Source organism: Oryza brachyantha, chromosome 1 (assembly GCF_000231095.2).
Source record: "Oryza brachyantha chromosome 1, ObraRS2, whole genome shotgun sequence".
In the NCBI taxonomy this organism is placed as follows: Eukaryota; Viridiplantae; Streptophyta; class Magnoliopsida; order Poales; family Poaceae; genus Oryza; species Oryza brachyantha.
Genome location: NC_023163.2, coordinates 2,064,255 through 2,083,161, shown reverse-complemented (window position 1 = coordinate 2,083,161; position 18,907 = coordinate 2,064,255). Strand labels below are relative to the sequence as shown.

Here is an 18,907-nt window from a genome sequence, read left to right as displayed (position 1 = left end):
GTAGAAAAAAGAGATGACTAGTGTGCTCTTCTTAAATAGGTGGAGGTATAGATGGGAGAGTAGTCCAGAAGAAATTTGAATAAAAAGTGATGAATGTGATAGCTAGCATTAGAGAATATTTAAGAATGAGATAAAACCTTAAAATCCCTTATATTTTTGGATGAAGAGAGTAGTAGCAATTATTCTATGCTGATATGACGATTTTTTAAATCTTGCAGAAAAATAATGTTAATGAATTTTTGTGCTTACTGATTAGCAACATCCATCACAAAATGTTAAAATATGTGTTGGCCCGATTTGATATAACCTAGTATAACAAATCTAGATAAACTTATACCAGGTTACAGGTTATGTCTAGTCCAATGTTAGTTTTTAATATTTTGAGATAGATGTAATATAATACAATGCAAAGCATGGTGGCTTCTAGAATACACGTTATGATCAATCTATCATCTGATATTAGGTGGTGCCATGTATTTTACTGCAAAACATATGATTAAATGTATGTTAAATATTGTAGAAATAATAAATGTGTGAATGTTAAAGTATTATAGAAATAATATGTGATGTTAATTTGATATAGTGCTCTTGAATGTAATAAATTAGATAGTATGACATTTTTATTTGAGTTGTAATAACTGTTAGTGAAACAAATGATGTGATATATGAGTTTGTAATAATCGCTAGCGAGTGATGCCGTGACATATTTACAAAGTTGTAACATGTTATAATTAGCAGTGGGTTCAGTATTTATAGATATGTGTTCTTTCATCGACTCGGCATATATCCCGTAACCTTTTATCTCTGGATGTAAAACTGTAGCCGTCGTCATGTCTTGGTAGGATGCATGCTGATGCTGATGTAAAAAATAACTTTGGGTTTCCGACTGCATATGATACATAGGAAATTTGAGTTAATTGATGGTCACTGGTCTGATAAAATAGTCGTTCAGTTTAATTAATGGTAGACCGAACAAAGAGGTAGGCCGCGTTATTTTAAGCTTTTCCGATTAGCCCATTAGCCTCACGCAAAATTAAAAAAAAATGTGATGCTACATTTTGACTATGCGGTGATATACCAATAAGACGGTGCATGAAGTGTTAAATTTGACCCCTTGATTTTATAATTAACAAGTGCAACAATAAAACAAAACAAAATAATACGGAGTATCATGTATACAACACCTATTTTTCTTTTCTTTGCTAAAAAAATCGTTTCCGAGAGCTGTTTATAGTTTTAGAAGACGAGTGATATTAGTACGGTGTTCGGCAAGGGTATAGGAGCAAGTTAATAGCCAACTAGTAGCTCTAATTTATCTATAGTCAATCTAATAGCCAATTATACAATAGTTACCTATAAAACATCAATACATGGTCCCACATGTCATGCACATTAGTAGTCCATCTCCCTTCTCTCCACTCTTATCTCTTTAAAATATGTTTATAGCTAGCTTATAGCCTTGCTATTGTACCTGCTCTAAGTTATCTTATCCCCTTGTTTTTCATACGCATATTTTTTATACTATTAAATTTTAAAAACCATATTAGTCTATTTCATATTTTTAATAATTAATTAATTATGTACTAATCTATTATGGCTGCGTTCGGGAGTGGGGTGGTGATGGTAAGTTATCCGGCACGAAAAACATAGTAGTAGATAAGTATATGATTAATTAATTATTAATTATTAAAAAAATATAAAATAGATTAATATGATTTTTTAAAACAAATTTTTTATAGAAAATTTTTAAATAAATATACCGTTTAGTAATTTAGGAAACGTGCACAAAGAAAAAAAAATTGGTTAGATACCTTGCCCGAGCGGAACGCGGCCTAAGTTGTATGTCAGATAACGAACCCCTCCATCTCTTACGGAACGCAGCGTAGGTGGATTAGCTAGCAAAAGCAAAAAAAAAACCCATCAGGGCATCAGGCCTGGCCATCACCACCGCGCGCCGGAAACAATCCGCGTTCCCGCCTAAAGTTTTCACCACGTCAGCGATCCGCACGGAGACGCGTTGCAGCCGTCCCCTGAAACATCACCGGACGTCACACGATCGTCCACGTCACCGATCCGGGGGACAAGCCTCTCCGCCAATCAGCTCTCACCTCTCCCCCCCGCTATAAACTCGTCCCCCACCCGGTTCCCCTTCCTCACATCGCGATCCATCTTCGCAGCTCACGCGGCTCCAGACCCAAACCCTCCTCTCGAAGAGAAGCAGCAGAGCGCAGCAATCCATGGCGCCCAAGGCGGAGAAGAAGCCGGCGGCGAAGAAGCCCGCGGAGGAGGAGCCCGCGGCCGAGAAGGCCCCCGCGGGGAAGAAGCCCAAGGCGGAGAAGCGGCTCCCGGCCGGCAAGGGCGAGAAGGGCGAGGGGAAGAAGGACCGCGCCGGGAGGAAGAAGGCGAAGAAGAGCGTGGAGACGTACAAGATCTACATCTTCAAGGTGCTGAAGCAGGTGCACCCCGACATCGGCATCTCCTCCAAGGCCATGTCGATCATGAACTCCTTCATCAACGACATCTTCGAGAAGCTCGCCGGCGAGGCTGCCAAGCTGGCGCGGTACAACAAGAAGCCCACCATCACCTCCCGCGAGATCCAGACCTCCGTCCGCCTCGTTCTCCCCGGCGAGCTCGCCAAGCACGCCGTCTCCGAGGGCACCAAGGCCGTCACCAAGTTCACCTCCTCTTAGGTTCCACCTAGTGCTAGTGTTAGTTTCCTGCTCTTCTCTGTTTATCTGGTAGTGGTAGTGTTTATTCGGAATGGATGGTTTAGTGCGTGGTTGGTGGTTGTAAGAAGTACGGTGTGATTGAAACTGATTTCTCACTAATCAGGAATACTGTTTATGTTACTTCTATGTATGTGATTGCTGTTCTGTGATTGTTCGATTTTCTTATTCTTGCCGGTCATTGTGCTGCTAGTTTTATGATATCGTGAAATTTTGTGGAACAAAACTGCTGTTAGACCGAGAAAATGCCAATTCATCAGGAACAATCTTGCTCCTTTGAGTCCTTGCGTGTTTGATGTTTAGAAATGTTCTTTACTGTGTGGACCCAATTGTGTAGATTGATTTACTTGAATTGGATATATTCTTGCTAGTTGTACTACTGGCTACTGGATTTTGGTGCTTGCAACTCATCTGAGTGAAGTTTGGAGAAGGGATGGCAGGAGCTCATCCTTTTCAATTATGCAGGAAACTGATCTGAGGTGAATTTTGTAGAAGGGACGGCAAGGGCTCCAACTTTTCAATTATGCAGGAAGAAGGAAACAGTGTGAGCTGAACTTTACTTTGAATTGTCTGATACTGTATCAAATAAGCACACTACAGTTATGAGAGTCATAGCTAATTGAAACACCATACATATATGGCTTTTGTTATTTCAGGCTTACTTCCTATGAGCTTGTGTATTGTAGCTGGTTTGGATGCCCTGGTGGAGGCTTTTCTTTCTGTTCTAACTTCTATTACCTATGCGAGCTAATTGGTAAACATGAGATATGCATCTCTTATTGCATGAATCTCTACTGCCTGAAGACCGTGGAGTCTGCTCCACATAACACTATCCTGTGGTTCTTTGTGCAGCCAGATTGTTGAGTCTGCTATCTCTAAGGTTCTATTGGAACAACATCCTTGGTAAGCTTATGTAGATCTAATGAATCTCTGAAAATGTCGTCCGTTGCCCGTTGGGCGTCTTCTAGTAAACACCTCAAGCAGCAAAATTCCAAGGCTAAACATCACCAGAAGTTGAGATTGCAAACCCTTCCCCATACTCTGCAGTTACACAAAATTTACTGTAAGCATATCATGTTTTTCTTTTAAAATGTGCAATATAATAATGGAAGGATTTCTGTCACCTGGTGCAACATAAACAATTGAACCTCTTATTCTGGTTGAGCTATTTGAATTTTTGAGTTCAGGTTCTCTATTAGCTTATGAGCTAACTGCACAGTCATTAGGTACATTCTGCTGTATCTAAAATCTCTACTGCTGCTGCTCATACCAAAGCCTTTCTATTGGGCTATTGCTCTGTATAAGATTTGCAACTTGTCCATGCCTTAAGGACGTACTCTCTCCGTCCCAAAATAAACAAATCTTTTATTTTTTAGCTATAATGTTTGACGCTTCGTCTTATTCAAAAAAGTTTTACGATTAATATTTTTATTTTTATTAGATGATAAATCATGAATAGAACTTTGTGACTATTTTTTAAAATTTTTTTTAAATAAGACGGATGGTCAAATGCTAGATACAGATAGTCAAAAATTTGCCAAATTTTGGGACGGAGGGAGTACAGTATGTCTTGAGATAAGACCCCAAGCCTTGTAGATTCTATTAATTGTAATGATGTAATATTGCCATTTGATTCTCTGTCCAATAAGGTTAGAGGTGAATCAGTTACCTGGAAGGTTTTATGTGGAAGAGCAACCGAAATTGTTCCATTCAATATCCGTTGTGAAATAACTTTATTTTTTTATGACTGATTAAGGATTAACATGGATATGTCATAATTTTTTTTCAATGGACCCAATGAAAAGCTTCAGTGGCTATTATGAATTTGCAGTGATCAGAATAACATGCCCATATTCTAGGAGCAATCCCTCCTTTCCTGTTATTAGCATGATTAATTATGGATTTGGTATTATGTGTTAGATGCAACCTATGTTGATGCTATATTTCTATGGGACTGGCAATCTGAGAACTTTGGTGATTTAAGGTTGCAGCGGTATCCCTATCAGTTAGAAGAATTCTTCTTCTTCTTATGGATGCACAAAACATCTGTTGAAAGTTGCTACTATTGTTTCATGTGTATCACAAGAAGCCAAAAACTCTGATCTTCGGTGTTATTTGATCAACATGATTAAATTCTGTATACATCTTTACAATGGCATGTATTTCTTTATTCAATGACCATCGAGGATGTTGCTGCAATATCTAACGTGGGAAACTGAACTTTGGTGACTCATGCTTGTGTCGGTATCTGTCTCAAGGAGATGGAAATTTTGCTAGTACTAATATGGTTGCATAAGAATGTGTTTAAACTTACTAATATGGTTGCATAAGATGCCAAAAACTCCAGTACTTCAATATTATTGGAACAACATGATTACATTCTATGTGTCTTCTGTCTTACAACCGGATGCATCTAATCTTGAACATTAACTATGGTGTGCACCTGTTTGCCTCCCATTATTCCAGGTACAATCATGACATGACATAAATATCTTGATCACTTGATGCCTAGCATTTAGCTATGTGCGCTAATCTTAATTTCTCACCGAGATCTGAGATATTCATCTTTGATTGCATGAATCTTTGACATAGCATCTGCTAACATAGTTCGTTCTCTGGGCTGTTGCTTGGAGCAAGATATGCCGAGCCCAAAAACAGACAGCAAACACTGTTGAATAATTCCTCTGGTTATGCTTGCATCTGTCACGTTTGTATCATTTGTTTCATGCAACCAGATTGTTTGATCAGCTATCTCCAGGGCTCTTTCAGGAAAAGCAGCTGCAACAAACTCATGCAAAGTAAGCGAATCCTCGAACATGTCATCTGTAGGGCTTGTTCCGGTAAACATCTCAAGCAACATGATGCCTAAGCTGTAAATGTCACCCTGCCTGGAGACTAGAACCTTCCCCGTACTCTACAAGATAATTTGCAATCATATTAATCTTTAACTGTACCTTCAAGATAACAAAAAATTAGAAACATGACTAATTGATTTTTTAAGGTGCACACGAATAATTTTGTGCCATCCATTACTTTGGACTCAACGAATCTGATTTTGTTATACTACACCGCCTAATAGTATAGTAAAATTCTATAAGGGTAAAATTAAAAGTAAAAATATATAACTTTGAGATAAAATGTACACCATATATCATTTTAAAATAGATAAATTAATAAATATGCCTTGCCAAAGTTTAGAATAAAAATATTTAATATATTTATAAAAATACATAATTAAATATAAATTTACTGCACAACATCTCTACAAGTAAAATATAACGTAACACTGTCCTTTTATCTATTACTAGAAGAGGAGGGATAGGAAGCGAATAAAGACAAGAGAATCTACACTTTTGCACTACCTGGTGCAATATAGCCAATGGAACCTCTGATTCCAATCGAGCCTTTTGAGTTTTGCAGAGCTTCAGTTTTACTTTTAGGGAGGATTCTTGATATGCCAAAGTCTCCAACTTTAGCTCTCATGTCTTCTGCCAGAAGAATATTACTTGGCTTCAAATCACAGTGAACGATTGATGGCTCGCAGCGGTTATGAGATAATCCAGTGCATCAAAGATATCAACAGCAATGTTGAGTCTCTGTAAAAAGCTTAGTGTGTTGTTAGTAGCGAGATTGCTCGATTTGGGATGAATCCAACCATCCAAGCTACCGTTAGGCATTAACTCAAAAACCAGTGCCTTGAACTCTTGACCCTGTGGGTCAATACTTGAGCAGCAAGTGATGATCTTTATAAGGCAACGATGGCGTACTCTCCTCAAAGCCTCACATTCAGCCTCAAAGCTCCTTGAAGATCCTGATGTTTGAAGGCTGAATACTTTCACAGCCATGGTTGCACTTTCACCTTCGTTTTCCAAGGTACATCTATAAACAGAACCATATCTTCCTTTGCTAAGCAAGTTAGCTTCTGAAAAATCATTGCTTCCTCTTGATAATGCATAATATGAAACCCTCTGATACTGTTCCTCAATAACTGAGGATGCCCCTTGGTTAATTTGTCTTTGTTTAAGCTTCCTGTGGTGTAACAAAATAAGAATGATTGATGAAACTAACACCAAGATTGCTCCTGTTGTTGGCAGAGCTATTTTAAGAAACATTAGTTGCCGTTTTTTATTCTTGCTTACAGCAAGAGTAGGACATGGAGGCAAGTGAAGCTGAGGTATTCCACCGCACAACTTGTCATTCCCAATAATTGAGTCATAAGTCAAGTTCCTGAAAACAGCCCCATTTGGTACTCTGCCTTGCAAATTGTTGAATGACACATCTAGTTCTGATAACAGTGTCAAATTTTGTAGAGTTGCTGGGATTGGTCCTGAAAAATTGTTGTGCGCTAGAAACAACTGTTGCAGATTGCCCATGCTACCAATGGCATCGGGGATCCTACCAGATAACTTGTTCATGGTTAGGTTCAGAACAGAAAGCCCTTTTAGGTTGATCAAAGATTTTGGTATGCCTCTTTCAAATGAGTTCTTATCTAGCTTCAGGAATTCCAGCACCTCACAGTTTCCTATACTGTCAGGTATTTGACCAGACAACTGGTTTCCTGACAAAATCAACTTGTTTAGGTTCACCAAGGTACCAACTTCTGATGGAAGGTGTCCAGAAAGGAAATTATATGACAGGTCCAAGATCCAAGCTAGAGAAGGCAGCTGTAGAATTTCCCTGGGAATTGAACCGTTTAGATGATTGGCCGACAAATCCAGATTAAACAGATTTTTTAGGTTCCCAAGGCTTGCTGGAATTGGCCCTTCCAAATTGGTCTGGAACGCGAGTAGCCTATTCAGCTTGGTAATATTTCCAATAGTTGATGGTATGAGACCTGAAAGGCCAGTATTGTACAGGGCAATATCAACCAAGTTTGCTAGCTTTCCAACGTTTTCTGGAATTACTCCAGATATGGGATTGAACCCCAGGTCAAGAAGTGTCAAGCCGATCAGATTGCCAATGTCGTTAGGGATGGTGCCGGAGAAGCTGTTGTTCTCCAAATCAAGTATCTGCAATGTCGTCGACAGATTCACAATCGATCTTGGCAGCTGCCCACCAAAGAAGTTGCGGGGGAGCACGAATTCTTTCAGCTGGCTGCAGTTTGCAAGTGAAGCTACAAACTCCCAACCCTTTCTGTCATCTGCCACAAATTGGTTGCTTCCAATGTACAGATACTCAAGAGATTGCAGCATCCCCAGCGTGGGAGGCACAAATCCGGTGAAGTTGTTGTCTGCGAGGTACAGATCCGTGAGCCTTGAAAGGTTGCACAGGGAGGAGGGTATGGCTCCATGAAAGCGATTCTCGTGCAATCCAAAGAAGCGCATGTCAGGGAGCTTGTCGCCAATGTCTCCAGGAATGCTCCCTTGAAGCATGTTGAGCCCTACTCCCATCACCCTCAGCCTCGACAGGTTCCACATGGCCGGCGGGAGATCGCCGGCAAGCATGTTCGCCTCCAAGCTGAGCTCCTGCAGAGCCGGGAGGCTGCCGAGGCATGGCGGGATCAGGCCGTCCAGCCGGTTGTAGTCCAGGTACAGGTATTGCAGCGACGATAGGTTGGCTAGCGACGGCGGAATCGGCCCGGTGAAGCTGTTGTTGGTCAGCAGAAGCATCTCGAGCCGTGGCAGCGTGTCTCCTAGCTCCGCCGGGACATGGCCGCCGAGCTGGTTGTAGCCGAGATCCAGGACTCTCAGGCTGACGCAGGAGGTGAGGTTGGCAGGGAACGCGCCGGAGAAGGAGTTGTGGTTCAGGCTGAGCCGCTCCAGCCGCCGGAGCCGGCCAATGCTCGCGGGGATCTCCCCGGTGATGCTGTTGGAGCTCAGGTTTAGCCTCCGCAGGAAGGTGAGTTTCCCGACGGCGGCGGAGAGCGTGCCGGCGAGGTCGCTGGACTGCAGGCTCAGCGACGCGACCCGCGTCGGCCTCCGGCGGCTGCACGTGACACCCTCCCAGCTGCAGAAGCCGGTGCTGCTGTTCCACGACCATGGCGCGAGCTGGGCGCTTGCGTTGCTGCTCCCCCCTCGGAGGAGACCCGCCCTGAAGGCAAGCAGCGACGCCTCGTCGCCTGACGACGCAGCGGCGATCACTGCGATCGTCGTCAGGACGGGGAAGAGGCACGACGCGAGCTTCGCGGGGTGCATCGCCACCGTGTGGATTATTGGGTTCAGTTGGCAGGCAATGTATGGCCGTTTCCAGATTCCATTTCTCCCCTTGGTAAGACTTTACTTTGACTTCGTTGACCTATCATCCCCTTTTTCCTTCGCAGGTCACTACTGTTCATTAGTACTGCTAGGCTGTTGTAGATATGCAAATAAACAAAGGTCATAATTAGTTGAGAAGGAAAATAAGTGAATAGATTAAATTAGAGATGAATATAGTTGGTTTAGACGAAAAGCATCAAGAGAAATTTCTATATTTTGAAATAATCCTTATAAATATTAAATTGTGATATTTTAGGACGACCGACGAGGCAACCTTTTTCATCAGAGTTTTTTTTCCATCCTTAAAAAAATACTATGAGGTATCACTGTTTTATATATAAAATTTGATATCTCTTGGTACCAAGATACCAAATTTTACATAGAAAATAGTAGCTTTTTTCTTATCATTAAGAAGGTATCATGAAGTACCACTCTTTTGTATATAAAATTTGATACGTAAAATTGCTCTTTGAACCAAGCGACGAAAGAAAGAGTCATAGGCATAGCGATAGCCGATAAGTTATTTTACCCCCACTGCCCGCTACCGTATGCCAGCCCGTGTCCCATTTGTTGCCGCCCCACGCGATCGATGAGCCGCCCACCACTTGGAGTGCACAACAGCACGCGAGATGCGACCTCTACCTTCGTCTTGCCCGTTGGTACGGCCTGCACCTGCACGGCGGCTGGCTGTCGTCTACGAGCAAGTTCAATAGTACAGTAAACTACTGGCTCTAATTTATTAAGAGCTAATCTAATAGCTAATTTATATAATAGTTACCTATAAAATATGTACTACTGTGTCCTACCTGTCATACACAAACTGCGTCATGAAGTCCGTGCTGTAGCTAGCTACAAATCTATAGCCAACTGTTTCTCTTTCTTCTCCTATTTTATTAAAATATGTTTATAACCGGCTTATAGCCTGCTATTATACCTGCTCTACTACCCATCTCCACTTCTCCACGTTACTCCACGTGCGGACCGACAATAGCGGTGACGTGTTATAGACTATCCGTGGGTGATTGTTCATCATTTGTAGCGGAGAAAAAACCAAACAGACATATTTATAAAAGAATAATTTGAAATGGATTTTTATGTATGTGCAAGTCGAATGCTGAAAAATAAATTATGATAAAAAATTATAAAATCTACTCTAAATATAAGATTAAAAAATTAAATTTTAGTTTATAAGCATAAACAGAACAGAAGTGAAAGATAACACCGTGGCTTCTCTCAGCCCGTGATCTTGAGTCCTTGACCTGAGTCCCTGATGGTGACAAGCTCGGGAGCACATTGTCACATGCATGCCCGTCACGGGCCACACTGTGATCGCGTCTCCCCGCGCTGTATATATAAGCCTACCTCAACGTCGATCATGACTCACACACAAGTCGATCGTTTTTGCGACATCCTCGCAGTCGCAGGTGCAGGCTATTACACGATCGATCGGAGGATGGCCGGCGGGAGGAAGGCGAGCGGCGGCACGGCGGCGGCGGCGGCCATGGCGGTGGCGCTGCTGGCCCTGCTCGTCGCGGCGGGCGAGGCCGGGATGTGCAACGTCGACCAGGGCACGGTGGTGAGCCAGTGCATGCCCGCCTGCACGGGCGGCGGCGCCGGCGGCGCGCCGAGCCAGGCGTGCTGCGCCGCGCTGGCGAACGCCGACTTCGGCTGCCTCTGCCGCACCTACTGGGGCAGGCTCAAGAACACCAAGTACGGCAGCTGCGCCATGGCGATCCCCACCGAGTGCGGCATCCCGGGCGCGCCCAGGTCGTGCTAATGGCAGAGGGAGGGAGGCAGCAGCTTCGATCAGGATAGAAGAAGCCATCGTTTCTTTTAGAGCTTGAATCCACCATGATTGTCGAGCTGTGGTTGGTCTGATCCGCTGGCCTAGATAGCCGGCGGGCAGTCCATGTATCTGCGCTATGTATCGTTCCGTACTTCCGTTATTCTATGCATGCATCCAAATGATTCCAGTCTACACTACTCATGATCCGATCTATATAATTTCTAAATAAAAAATAATCCGTATTAGATTACATCCAAAATAATGTCTTCCATCATAAATACAATAAGTTACAAGAGTATTATTGGCAACATATTCTAGAACATCTTTTTAGGAGTTATTGTCAATATATCCCCGAACATCTTTTTATGAGTTATTGTCAATATGTTTCCGAACATCTGTTTTAGGTGTTTTAGGAGTTTTAGAGCTAATACATCTAACCAAACAGTTTTAAGCTACTCTCTGACTCCTACAGGAATTAGCTCCTACTAGAGTAAGAGTTTGGAGTTAGAAGCTAGAGTCCGAAGCCCTACCAAACGAGGCCTACGCATCGTTCCATTACTCTATGCATGCATCTAAATGATTCCGGTCTAGTCATGGTCCGATCCATATAAAATTTGTCATGAACATTTGTGTTATTAAACTTGTTCTTGAGCAAATTAAGCCGTTAGTGTAGCTTACGCTAATCTTGTCTCAACAAACACAAACAAATAACAGTTGGTTCCACTAAGATGAAGCCAGAGTGTTTCTACAAGTGGAAAGTATTTTTACTAGGATATCAACTATTTTCTTGCATATCAACTTAATACCTGAAAAGTTGATTTGAAAATTCATATAAAATCATTTTTGAAGTTCACAAATAGCTAATACTCTTTCAGTTTTTTTATTTGACGCTATTAACTTTTAGATCTATGTTTAACTGTTTATCTTATTTAAGAATTATGTACAAGTTTGCAAAATTATAAGTAATGTTTAAATTGTCTTAAATAATAAATCATCACGTGGGCCGGAACGGCACAGCCCGTTTCACCAGACGTGCTTAATCGTCCACAGTCCATAACACCACATTTGTGACTGGTGAGTGGTCACGCACTTATCCGGTGGAAATGGAAGAATACGGTACATTTCCCCCTTTTTTTTCACTATGATTTTGTCCTATTTGTAGCTAGGCATACAAGATTCTCAAATACTCAAGTGCCAAAATAGTCTAAATTATGCTTAGTCTACCTGATTTATACACTTAACTCACTTATTACGGAACAGAGATCTTTAATTGTTGTACATGTTTCACACGTTGCATGGACTTTATAGCTGCTACAATGCCTAGGGAGTATTTATGCAATGCGAATAGAAAGAAAAAAAACATTTAGCACACCTTATGACCTTAGGGCTTAAATCTGAATCCAACTTACGAAATGCGGGATTCTATAAGTAAGTGGGCCTTAATGGTCTTGGGCCGAATAACCAGATATGTTTGGATGGCTTGATCCACAAGCGTCACTTTAGCCCACATAAAATAACTTGAGCCATCCGGCCAAGAGCCCAAGAGAAATTCTCAGTGTGATTACAGGCATGATTTGCTGTTTCATTGGGTATGAATATGGTGAACATTCGTAAATCTTTATTGACAGTTTTCCAGATATGAAGTCTTGTTCTCAGAGTAGTAATGGAAGTAATAATATACACCTTCAACATGTCCCAAAAAAAAAGTATACACTCAAAAGTTTCAAGTATTAGCTTGCATTACACAGCCATATGAACTGACGCAACCAAATGCGTCTAAACATGTTTCTGGCAGAAGCCGCTATCTGCAGCTAGCATATCTCGTTATTCTACCTTTTTTTCAGGCCTAGTTTACTCACTCTTGCTTCAAATCGCTTCAAATTTGTTTCGTCTCATCTTCCATGTCCACTGAAAAAGAGCCGGAAAACATCAGGTAGGCTTCGTCTCTGATCGCGTGCATCTTCACGGCTGCATCCTGTATCAGCATTCGCTCTTTCGGTTGATGCTTTGAGCAGGATAAGCCGAGGCCAATGACTGAAATCAAACACTCCTGCACCCTGCTTCTTGTGATGCTATCCTTGGTGTCTGCGTGCACCCATAGTGTCGGATCGGCTATCTCCAAGATTCTGTCAGGATGGGCAGCCTCTGCAAAACTGTGCAGGTCCAGTGAATCTCTGAACATATCGTCTGTTGGGCTCATTCCTGTAAACATCTCAAGTAGCAATATGCCCAGACTATAAACATCTCCAAGGGTGGAGACTGCAGAGCCTTCCCCATACTCTACAAAATATTTTGCAGTGTAAGAACTGAGAGGAGCGAGAGGTAAAAAGCATAGAGCAAAGCACAACAATTCAGTTACCTGGAGCAACATAACCTATGGAGCCTCTTATTCCGATTGTGTTGCTAGAATTTTGCAGGGTTTTGCTCGCACTCTCAGTTAGGATTCTTGAGATGCCGAAATCTCCAACTCGAGCACTCATGTCGTCAGCAAGAAGGATGTTGCTTGGCTTGAGATCACAGTGAACGATCGGTGGTTGGCAATCATTATGAAGATATTCCAGAGCATCCACAATATCAACAGCAATGTCCAGCCTTTGAATTAGGCTCAAAGTATTGGCAACAGTGGGCCTATCAGATTTTGGATGAAGCCAACCATATAAGCTTCCATTGGGCATAAACTCAAAAACTAGTGCCTTGAAATCTTGACCTTGATTATTTATGCTTGAGCAGCAAGTGATGATCTTTATGAGACAACGGTGGCGAACCCTTCTCAGTGCTTCACATTCTGCCACAAAACTTCTGGTAGATCCAGACTGCTCAAGGTAAAACACCTTTACAGCAGCAATAGTTTCCTCATCAAAAAAAGTGCATTTATAGACTGCACCATAGCTTCCTTTTCCAAGCAAATTGTCATGAGAAAATCCCTTGGTTCCATTTGACAAGTCCTGATAAGAAACTCTTTCATAGTGTTCCTTAACAACTCGAGTTAAGGGCTGTCCTTTCTTCCTATCTATAGGCTTTCTACGATGGAATAACAGAATGATCGCCATAACTAGAGCTAAGAACAAGACTACAGCTATTGCTGCTAGAGCTATTTTAAGAGACCTTAACCACATTTTGCTTCTAGTTCTAACAGCATGTGTGGAGCATGCAGGCAGGTGAAGATGGGATGCTCCCCCACAAAGCTCACTGTTTCCAGCTAAAGACAAGTAAGATAAGTTTTTAAAAATACCTTCTTTTGGCACTTCACCTTGCAGATCATTGAAAGATAGATCCAACTTTGATAATGATGTCACATTCTGCAGGACTGCTGGGACAGGCCCGGACAAGTTGTTGTACGCTAGATACAACTCTTGCAGGCTGTGGATGCTACCAAGGGCATCAGGAATCACACCAGAAAACATGTTCATGGTTAGGTTCAGTAAGCGGAGCCCCTTAATGTCCCCAAGAAACTCAGGTATAGTTCCTTGAAAAGAGTTACTGTCCAATGACATTACAGTCAGCACTATGCACTTTTTTATGCTACTTGGCATCAGGCCAGACAATTGGTTTCCTGACAGAATCAACTCGCTGAGGCTAGATAAGCTCCCAACTTCAGAAGGAAGCGCTCCAGAGAGAGAGTTGTATGATAAATTCAAGTACTGTGTAAGGGAAGGCAGCTCCAAAATTTCTTTTGGGATCGAACCATTGAGGTGATTTCTTGATAAATCAAGAACTTCAAGGCTTTTCAGCTTACCAAGATTCGCAGGGATTGGTCCTTCCAATTTGTTGTCTTGCATGAATAGCTTCATCAGCTTGGTGAGATTTCCGATGGAAGATGGGACATGACCAGACAAGCTATTGTTATTCAGGTATACCGCAGTCAAGTTTTCCAGCTTCCCAATGCTCTCTGGAATTACACCTGAGATGTCTGTATTAGACAGGTATAGTGATCTTAGACCGACCAAATTACCAATATCAGAGGGGATGCCTCCAGAAATCCTACTGTCACCCAAGTATAGAATCTGGAGAGATGTTGACAGTTTCGCTATCGAAGTAGGGAGCTGCCCTGTGAAATTGTTGCCACTGAGAACTAAAACCTTTAGCTTACTGCAGTTTACCAATGAATCAACAAATTCCCAGCCCTTCATGTCCCCTGCTTCAAGCATAGTATCACCCAGCTGTAGATTCTCCAGAGCATTAAACTTCCCTAGATCACGGGGCACGAAGCCACGAAATCCGTTTTCTGCTAGCTGCAGGTTCGAGAGGTTAGTGAGATTGGAGAACGAGGGAGGAATTTCCCCGCTGAACTGGTTGTTGAACACCGCAAAAGAATTCAACCGAGGGAACTTTTCACCAATATCAGAAGCAATGCTTCCATTCAGCTTGTTGTTTCCGGCGACAAAGATCTCTAGCGATGACAAATTGTACAGGGAAGACGGGAGTGCACCACTCAGGTTGTTGGAGCAGATGTCGATGGAGCGAAGGCGTGGCATGTTGCTGCCGAAACTGGGAGGTATTGTGCCCTCGAGACTGTTCATCCTGAGGCTGAGGTATCGCAGGGACGTCAGGTTGGCCAGTGAAGCCGGCCAGTGGCCGATGAAGCTGTTGTTGTCAAGGCCTAGCCTCTGAAGGCCAGTCAGCGTGTTGCCGAGCTCCGCTGGTATGCGCCCCGTGAGGTTGTTGCTGCCGAGGAGCAGGTTTTTCAAGCTGGTGCAGGAGGTCAGGTTGCCGGGGACGTCGCCGGAGAAGGTGTTGAAGCTCAGGTCTAGTGTCCCGAGGAGACGCAGGCGGCCGAGGCTTGCGGGAATCTCACCGTGCAGCCAGTTGTAACTCAGGTTGAGCACCCGCAGCGACGTCAGGTTGCCGACGGCCGGCGACAGTGTCCCGGAGAGATCTTGCCCGCGCAGGCTAAGCGCCACCACCCGCCGCAGCCGGTCGCACCTCACGCCTTCCCAGCTGCACACCCCGGCGGCGCTGCCGTTCCACGACGCAAGCACGCCGCCGCCGCCGACCGCCGCGGCCTTGAAAGCGAGCAGAGCTGCGGCATCTTCTCCTTCCGCTCCGGCTGCCGCCAGCGCCAGGTGCAAGACAATGGAAAGCGAAAGCAGCAAGCTCGTAGGAGCCATCGCCATGGTGATTGCAGAATTGCAATGCTGCCTAAGTGGAGTGACAAGAACTCAAGAAGTGTGCTGCCGTATTTAACCCCCATGATGCCTCCAACGTGCCATTGCCGAGATGGCGAGGACTCACCGCCACCGGGTCAACTCTTGACTTGTTTAACGGTCTCCCGTCTCCGGGCTCACAGGGAAAGAGAAAGGAGTGCTACTGTGCTCACGTCACTTTTTGACCGTGTCCGCCGGACAGGCGGACATTTCTTTCCACATGTATCACTCTCTAACAAGATACTAATACAAATATAGTACTAGAAGGACATGGACATCGTGCATGCATTCAAGCTCTAGGTCCCTGTCGTACATGACTTAACTCGCTGCCTTGCTCCAATTCTTTCGTTGCCCTTCCTCTGCCGTATCAGATTACTACTCTCTTCGTTTTAAATTCTAAGATGTTTTGAATTTCTCTAGATTCATTTATAAACTAAGGATAAGTTTATATATATATATATATATATATATATATATATATATATATATATATATATATATATATATATATATATATAACACTACTATACAACGCTTTGCGCGCTACGTAATAAACAACGCGTGACATACCACAGTCAAACCAGACCCTACACCACCCGCCAACAAAGCAACCACCCCACCTTTGCACGTTGCAATTAAATTCTAACTTTTAAATTACTTGCGGGGTGCCCCCGAATAAGCTTTGAATTCAAATTTATTAATATCTATGTGAATTAAAGAAAAGCAAAAACATTTTATAACATGAAACGAAGGTAATACTAATTCCTTACTGACTGATTCCAACAGAGGATTCTTGAGATAAGTTTGGCAGAGTGACAACTTGTATACGGTTGTACCTGGCCGCCACCCGTTTCCACGCTTGAATGCAGGGTTCCGGACACATTAGGGCATGGTAAAGTTTTGTGATGATCAAGGAATATTCCAGCTTGATTAGAGCTTCCATGAATGCATGTAGAAACACAATTGGCTGGTAGTACCAAACAAAGAACACCGAGCCTCCTGGCTCCTGCGAGCCCGAGAATTACAGCAGACATGGCCATATCTTTCCGCATGTGTACAAACGGTAATGGGCGATGGTGTAGAAAATCTTTGGAAAATCAACAATGAAATGTATCCAATTGGAGGCTCACCTTGGTCAAAGCGTCAGGAACAGGAAGCTCCTCCTCCTCCGAGGACTTCTGTCGAACAGGTGGCGGGCATGGACCGAGAGCTCCGAGTCTCCAAACAACAGCTGCACTGCACCTATAGCGACGGAACTGAGGAGGAAGTGCGAGTATGCAGGAGCGGAGAGGAGGCGGTTCGCGTTGGACTTTGAGTACGGCTGCCGGCGCTTTGCGCTTGCGGCGTCGGCGGGTGCCCGGAGGTGAGCACGACACCCTCGGATAGCGAAGCGCGCGCGAGCAGCACATTTTGTTCGACAGTTGATGGGCCGTGCGGCTACGAAGGGTAGCGTGTGGATGGGCCCACATCGAGGCCCACCATGCTCGAAGAAAGCGCATGTAGCAGCACTCCCTCTGTTCACAAAACTCGGAACCATTAATTAATTATGAACAGATTTGAAGGTAATATATTACTGTATTACTCATTCGTTTCTTTACGCAATTGAATTTTGAATCTATATTTGATTATTTATCTTATTTAAAAAATTATATAATTACTAATTATTTTATTATGATTTGATTATTACTAAAGTAGCTTTAAGTATGATTTATAATTTTACACAAAATTTTTGAATAAGACAAATGATTAAACGTAGATAAAAAATCTACGGCATCAATTAAAGAAAACCAGAGGGAGTATATTACTTCCGATTATAATGATACGACTTTGATGCTAAATATTTAAAACAACTGAAAATTCTTGTTGGTCATAGTGTAAGATCCTAAAGTCAAAACCGACATTTATTTATGAACGGAGCATTAGCTAATAATGAAAGATAAATCAATGTTACCGCTCGCTTACCTTTGGAAAGGAAAGGCTCAATTTCCTTGATTAGCATTTGTTTAAAATTAAGGATATTATATAAATAGTAGAATCTCCTGCTATACAAGGATGGGTATCGGTTACGAGAGATACTTTTTATACTATGGTTGTACGACGACGGTCCGCACGCGCGTGTGCCGTTTGTTTTTTTTACGAGGATTGTACGAAAAATATCATACACGCAGCTATTTCCGTGGGTTATGAATTCATGTTTGATGCCACTACGAAGGAAAAAAAGGCGCACGTTTGGTTTTTTTACAAGGATTATACGAAAAATATCATACACGCAGATATTTCCGTGGGTTATGAATTCATGTTTGATGCCATTAAGAAGTAAAAAAGGGATGGGTTACACTAAGGCCACTTTCGCCTCATGTTAGTTAAGTTATGTTTCTCGTTTTTCATGCACACGCTTCTCGAACTACTGGATGGTGTATTTTTTAAAAAAAATTTTATAGGAAAGTTGTTTTAAAAATCATATTAATCAATTTTATATTTTTAATAATTAATAATTAATTAATCATATACTAATCGATTACTATGTTTTTTTTGCGCCGGGTAAGTTATCTCCCGGGCGTTTAAACGAACGCGGCCTAAGGTCAGCTACCCATTGGCATGTTATGAATTCATGTTTGATGCCTCAGTTGGGGGAGAGCTTTATCTTTTTGAGAAAAAGTTTGAAGAACTTGTGTGAAACCATGGATAACACGAAATATTCGAGTAGAACAGGAAATCCGGCCCATTATCAGACAAAGGCCGAGCAAAAGCTGGGCCTTCAGACGTGTTCCCAGCGAACGTCGCCACCGCTCGCCGGCGCCCGGCGGTGCGCTGGTTGCTCCCCTCCCCTCCTCCGCCGCCGGCTGCGTCGCTACACCGAAGACTTCCTCGCCGTGTCCTCCTCCATCTCTACCGCCGGCTCGCCGCCTGTACACCAGTTGACGCGATCTTCTGCTCTGCTCAGGCGAAGAGCGTTTACTTGTCTAGCCGGTCGCCGCGAGACCTGGAGCAAGCAGGGGTCAAGGGGAACCACTTTTTCCCGGCATTTCCTGCCGTTTTCCTCACGCTTGGCACGCA

The 18,907-nt window shown here is 43.0% G+C and overlaps 3 protein-coding genes and 1 pseudogene across 5 annotated transcripts; 2 read left to right on the top strand and 2 right to left on the bottom strand.

The window, feature by feature from the left end:
• Positions 1–2,171: 2,171 nt before the first annotated feature.
• Positions 2,172–3,730, top strand: LOC102718685 (histone H2B.5). 3 transcript variants are annotated; one of them, XR_001551425.2, is made up of 3 exons: positions 2,172–2,708; positions 3,192–3,270; positions 3,383–3,730. XR_001551425.2 is itself a non-coding variant. In XM_015842447.2 (2 exons), exon 1 carries the CDS (start codon positions 2,238–2,240, stop codon positions 2,688–2,690), a length of 453 nt encoding a protein of 150 aa, XP_015697933.1. In that variant the 5' UTR covers positions 2,172–2,237; the 3' UTR covers positions 2,691–2,708; positions 3,192–3,730. The 3 variants fall into 3 exon arrangements, 1 of the variants encoding a protein (XP_015697933.1); XR_001551424.2 differs by having other exon boundaries at positions 3,192–3,480; positions 3,579–3,730; XM_015842447.2 differs by having other exon boundaries at positions 3,192–3,730.
• Positions 3,731–4,925: 1,195 nt separating this feature from the next.
• LOC107303371 lies at positions 4,926–8,860 on the bottom strand (annotated as a pseudogene).
• A 1,513-nt stretch (positions 8,861–10,373) lies between these two features.
• On the top strand, positions 10,374–10,697 carry LOC121054973 (protein LIM1-like). The gene has a single exon (XM_040526248.1). The coding sequence runs from the start codon at positions 10,374–10,376 to the stop codon at positions 10,695–10,697; it is 324 nt and encodes a 107-aa protein (XP_040382182.1).
• Positions 10,698–12,310: 1,613 nt separating this feature from the next.
• On the bottom strand, positions 12,311–15,820 carry LOC102717755 (receptor kinase-like protein Xa21). The gene is made up of 2 exons (XM_015838515.1): positions 13,066–15,820; positions 12,311–12,986 (listed from the first exon to the last, which is right to left on the bottom strand). The coding sequence occupies exons 1-2, from the start codon at positions 15,818–15,820 to the stop codon at positions 12,583–12,585; spliced, it is 3,159 nt and encodes a 1,052-aa protein (XP_015694001.1). The 3' UTR covers positions 12,311–12,582.
• Positions 15,821–18,907: the final 3,087 nt, after the last annotated feature.